Genomic DNA, 4,481 nt, shown 5'->3' on the forward strand with positions numbered 1-4,481 from the left:
CCCCCCCCCCCCCAGCACATACCCAAGTAAGGTATATCAGTCTGGCTGGGTCAGAAAAAGAGCCACTACAGATTTATGGGAGTAAAGGTGTTTAGTATAGGAATGAGGGCTTACTCACGGATAAGAGGAGCTGGGAGAATAAGTCTCTGATCCTCTGACAGTCCCCAATGTGTCTCCAGCATTACTTGCAGGGTAGAAAATGATTAAAGAGGTAGATGGGGACCAAACAGCAAAAGGCTTTAAAAGTAATACAAAACTGAGGGGGAACTATTGAGAGGTTTTGACATGGATACAATATAATTAGAATTATGTTTTATTAAGATAGCTCTAGCATTGATGAAGGATGGATTGATTAGAGGAAAGCGAGTCTAGATACACTTAGAGGGCTATGACAGAAATTGAAAGGGCCTGTACCAGTGTAACAGGAATGAAGAAAAGTTGCTTTTTAAGGGTTTTAAATGTAAGCAGAGGGCTCTAGGAAGGCTCTCCTGGTGTCTGGCTTGGGTGTCTGAGAGCATGGTAGAATCATTAACCAGAACACAGAAAGCAATGAGAATAATACCTTGAGAGAAAAGTGAATTAAGTTGTGGAAAGTGACTCAGGTAAATTAAGAAAGGCCTCATTCAAAAGATGTATGCTTCAAAGATCTTGGTAATATCTGTTTGTTTGTGTTGCAGTGTGATTTAGAAGGAAGTATGCCAAATGTTACCATCAGCTTGAGTCTCCCCACCAATGGATCTCCACTTCAGGATATTCTGGTTCATCCTTGTGTGACATCTCTCGACTCTGCCATTCTGACTTCTAGTAGCATTGATGCAGCAGATGATTCCGCATTTAGTGGGCCGTACAAATTTCCACTCACTCCACCTTTAGAGTCATTCAACCTATGCTACTACACTTCTCAGGTAAACAACCTTGGAGAAGTTGGGACTTTGCTAATCTTCATATTTATGAATTCTGTTGTAATCAAATCATCCATACTTTTGGTCCAAACAGAACTTTTCATGAGTTATTTACCAGAAGATTCAGATTGTTTCCCTTCAATCAGTTATTGATGACCTATTAAGCTACTGCTGATCTAGGAGGGTTGGGGAGTCAAGATACAAGCAGGGCAGCAGAAACTGTGGGCGGGTGTCAGTGATCAGTATGTCTAGTACATGTTCTGTGTTGCAGGTCATAGAGAGCCTGGAGGAAGGGAATCTGAACAAGCAGGAGTAGGAAAAAGAATATATCACACACCTCTGTAAGGCACCTTTCTCACCTCTGGAAATAGAAAAAGATGCAAGAATCCCTGACCTTAGAAGGAATGTAGCTTCATCATCTATTATCAAAATAACTTGGAGTAACCCATTAGTCATTAAAGTCATATCTGTATATAATGACTATATTACTGCAAGGCTTTTTTCTCCATCACCACTGATATTTTAGACCCATTAACCTGAGAATTATATAAAAATGTGTTTATGTTTGTTTCCAGGTCCCTGTGCCACCAATTTTGGGTTTTTATCAAGTAAAAGAGGAAGAAATACAACTAAAAATAACAGTTAATTTAAAACTTCATGAAAGCGTGAAAAATAGTTTTGAATTCTGTGAAGCTCGTATACCTTTTTACAACAGGTAGGAATAAAATAACATAATGCCATGATCTCTGCCTTCTTTAGTATATTCCCACTGCCCTATAATAAATTGTCTTGGTTTTTACCTTATTTTTAAGATCTAAAAATTTTATGTTATTCAAATGTATGCTGATTCTTAACCAAAACATTGTCATAAAAATAATCTCTTTATTTTTAAATATCGTCATTTTTCTGGTTAAACTACTTGCTAGTAAATTATAAACTTAAGCCAGTGTAGCTTCTTCAGGGTTTATTTTACTACTGGCTTTATTTCTAACAATTTCTCTGTACTCAACATACAGATCAAGCCCAACTAGAAAACCTGGTGAATTAATATCATAAGATTACTTCCTTATCAGTTCTACTTTTAAGTTTGTCCTACAGAATAGTTCTTTTCAAAGGATACATAAATATATGGTAAAATCACAGTTTTAACGTTCCGTCAATCTATGTGCCTGTATTAATACATTCTGCATGACTTTGTAGTTATCTTTAGAATTAATAATGAAATGTATAGCATCACCAAAAAAATGTTTATTGTGTTTCTGTGTTTTCTGAGATATAATATTCATTATTTATTCTACTCTATTCTGCAAACTTGAATACAGATCTGCTTTTATGTTGTCCTTGTATTAAGTAACAGTAGCAAGATTTGACTTAAATCTCTTTAAACTGTTATATCTATGATTATTTTTTTCTTTCCATTTTGCCCATTTCTTTTTTAAAGAGGTCCAGTCACACATGTGGAATACAAAGTTAGTTTTGGCCAGCTTGAAGTATTTCGAGAGAAAAGCTTATTGATCTGGAATATTGGTAAACTAGGTTTTGTTTATTTTTTTTTTCATTCATTTGCTGTAGAATCTATTTAATTTATAATAGTTGATTGATGTATTTCTGTTTTTAGGACAGAAGTTCCCAAAATCAATGGAAATTAGTCTTTCTGGAACTGTAACTTTTGGAGCCAAGAGCCATGAAAAGCAGCCATTTGACCAGATTTGCATTGGAGGTACAGCATATTTAAAGGTAAATATATTTATATGGCTCACTACATTAGAAACCTTTTCTTTTGTTCCAAATTGCATATAATTGATTTTTAATGTTTCCTAACTTTTTTTTTGGAGTTCTGTTCTTTTTGTCTAAGTCCTCTGTTAGATTTTAGTAAGATTCTTTTTGTTTAGTAACCACTTTCTATTTCACTTAATACTTTAAAATTTTTAAGGTGAAAGAATTATGTATAACCTAAATACCTCAACTTAACCTAGTTCTACACAGCTCTTAGATATCACATTTGAGATTTGTATACAAAGAATATAAGATGTAGTCTTTGCCCTCTAGGGATTTTTCAATGATGCATGTCAGTAACTGATCAGGACTGACTGCTTTTGGTCTTTCAAAAAAAAACTGAGCACTTCCAACCAAAGTGGTCAAGGAAAGCTTTGTAGTAGAGATAGAGTTTAGGCAGAACTCTGAGGCTCAGGTAAGCATCGATATGAAGCCTTGAATATTAACTCTCGTTTGTATAGGTGAAGAAATGACTTAATCACAGGAGTGAAGGATAACAAGGCATGTTTAGGAACCAGTGCTAGAAACAATAGTCACACAGAAGTCTGAATAAGTGATTTAGGTCTGGATTGTAGAGGATTTGAATCTGGCTTTCATTGCTTTGTTAGAAAATGTTATACTTTCTTTGAGTACGGGAGTGGTCCTTCAGAAAGCGATACTTTATGAGGATCTATCTGAAATGGATGTGAGGAAGGTGAGTGAAGAAAAAAACTAGAGACAAAGAAGCTATTTTTTAGCTATATTAGTATTCCAGCTGAAAGGTAGTAAGTTAATAATGCTGAACTAGTGTAGTGTCACAGAAAGAGAAAGGAAGGGAGAAAAGGGAATAGAGCTGTGATAAAGGTATAGCCTTTAATCGCACTAATTAAGTAGAAAGATAAGAAATAGTTTTAAGTCAAAGATGATGTCATTAAAAAATTGTGACTTAAACCAGACTTGAAGCTCCAGGAGGGCAAAGACCATGTGAATCTCATTCATTCATTGTTTTATTCCCAACATCTAGTTCAGTACCTAGCACATAAATATTTGATGAATGGATGTACATACTTAGAAGAAAGTTCTGTATCTTAGAAGAAATGTGGAGAAAGTTGGGAGGGAGTGGGCTTCATATCACATATGTTACTGGTAATAGCAACTTACCCCAGTATAGGTGTCCAGTAGGTGGCTTAAAACCCAAAGCTTGATTCTCAAGAGAAAGCTCAACTGTTCTTAGGATCTAGGAGTTATCCATGGAGAAGAAATAGTTGAGGCAGTAGAAATGAATAAGGTCAGAAAAAGATAAGAGAAAATAGGAGGAAGTTTCAAAAGAATCAGTGAGGGAAAGTGAAAATGTGATCAGAAAGGTAGCAGGAAAACCTAAATAGAGTAGTATCAGAGAAATCAGAGAGATTGAAATCTATATGTGAAAGCAACTAGGGGAAATGGTAGTGAAGTCAGAAGTACACTAGTGATATTCATTTCTTCTGTATTGGCTTCAACTATGTCCATGAGCTTTGTTTCAATGATTATTATAGAAATTCCCTCTTCCCGATGTTTTTCAGAAAAAAATGTGAGATGTTACTATACTATATGTTTTATCAAAGGTAGGGATTATGACTCTTTTATTCATTTTCATCACTTAACCAGTTATAGTCGCATCAAAAGCGTGTAGTAGGGCTTCCCTGGTGGCGCAGTGGTTGAGAGTCCGCCTGCCGATGCAGGGGACATGGGTTCGTGCCCCGGTCCGGGAGGGTCCCACGTGCCGCGGAGCGGCTGGGCCCGTGAGCCATGGCCGCTGAGGCTGTGCGTCCGGAGCCTGTGCTC

General features: G+C 36.4%; 1 protein-coding gene across 1 annotated transcript in view; it reads left to right on the forward strand.

The window, feature by feature from the left end:
* Positions 1–4,481, forward strand: part of AP5M1 (adaptor related protein complex 5 subunit mu 1) — a 21,709-nt gene that overhangs the window by 11,174 nt on the left and 6,054 nt on the right. The window contains 4 exon segments of the mRNA XM_007447953.1: positions 678–905; positions 1,478–1,617; positions 2,344–2,429; positions 2,521–2,639. Coding sequence (XP_007448015.1) covers positions 678–905; positions 1,478–1,617; positions 2,344–2,429; positions 2,521–2,639 — 573 coding nt within the window.

Source organism: Lipotes vexillifer, unplaced genomic scaffold (assembly GCF_000442215.2).
Source record: "Lipotes vexillifer unplaced genomic scaffold, Lipotes_vexillifer_v1.1 scaffold221, whole genome shotgun sequence".
Taxonomy (NCBI): Eukaryota; Metazoa; Chordata; class Mammalia; order Artiodactyla; family Lipotidae; genus Lipotes; species Lipotes vexillifer.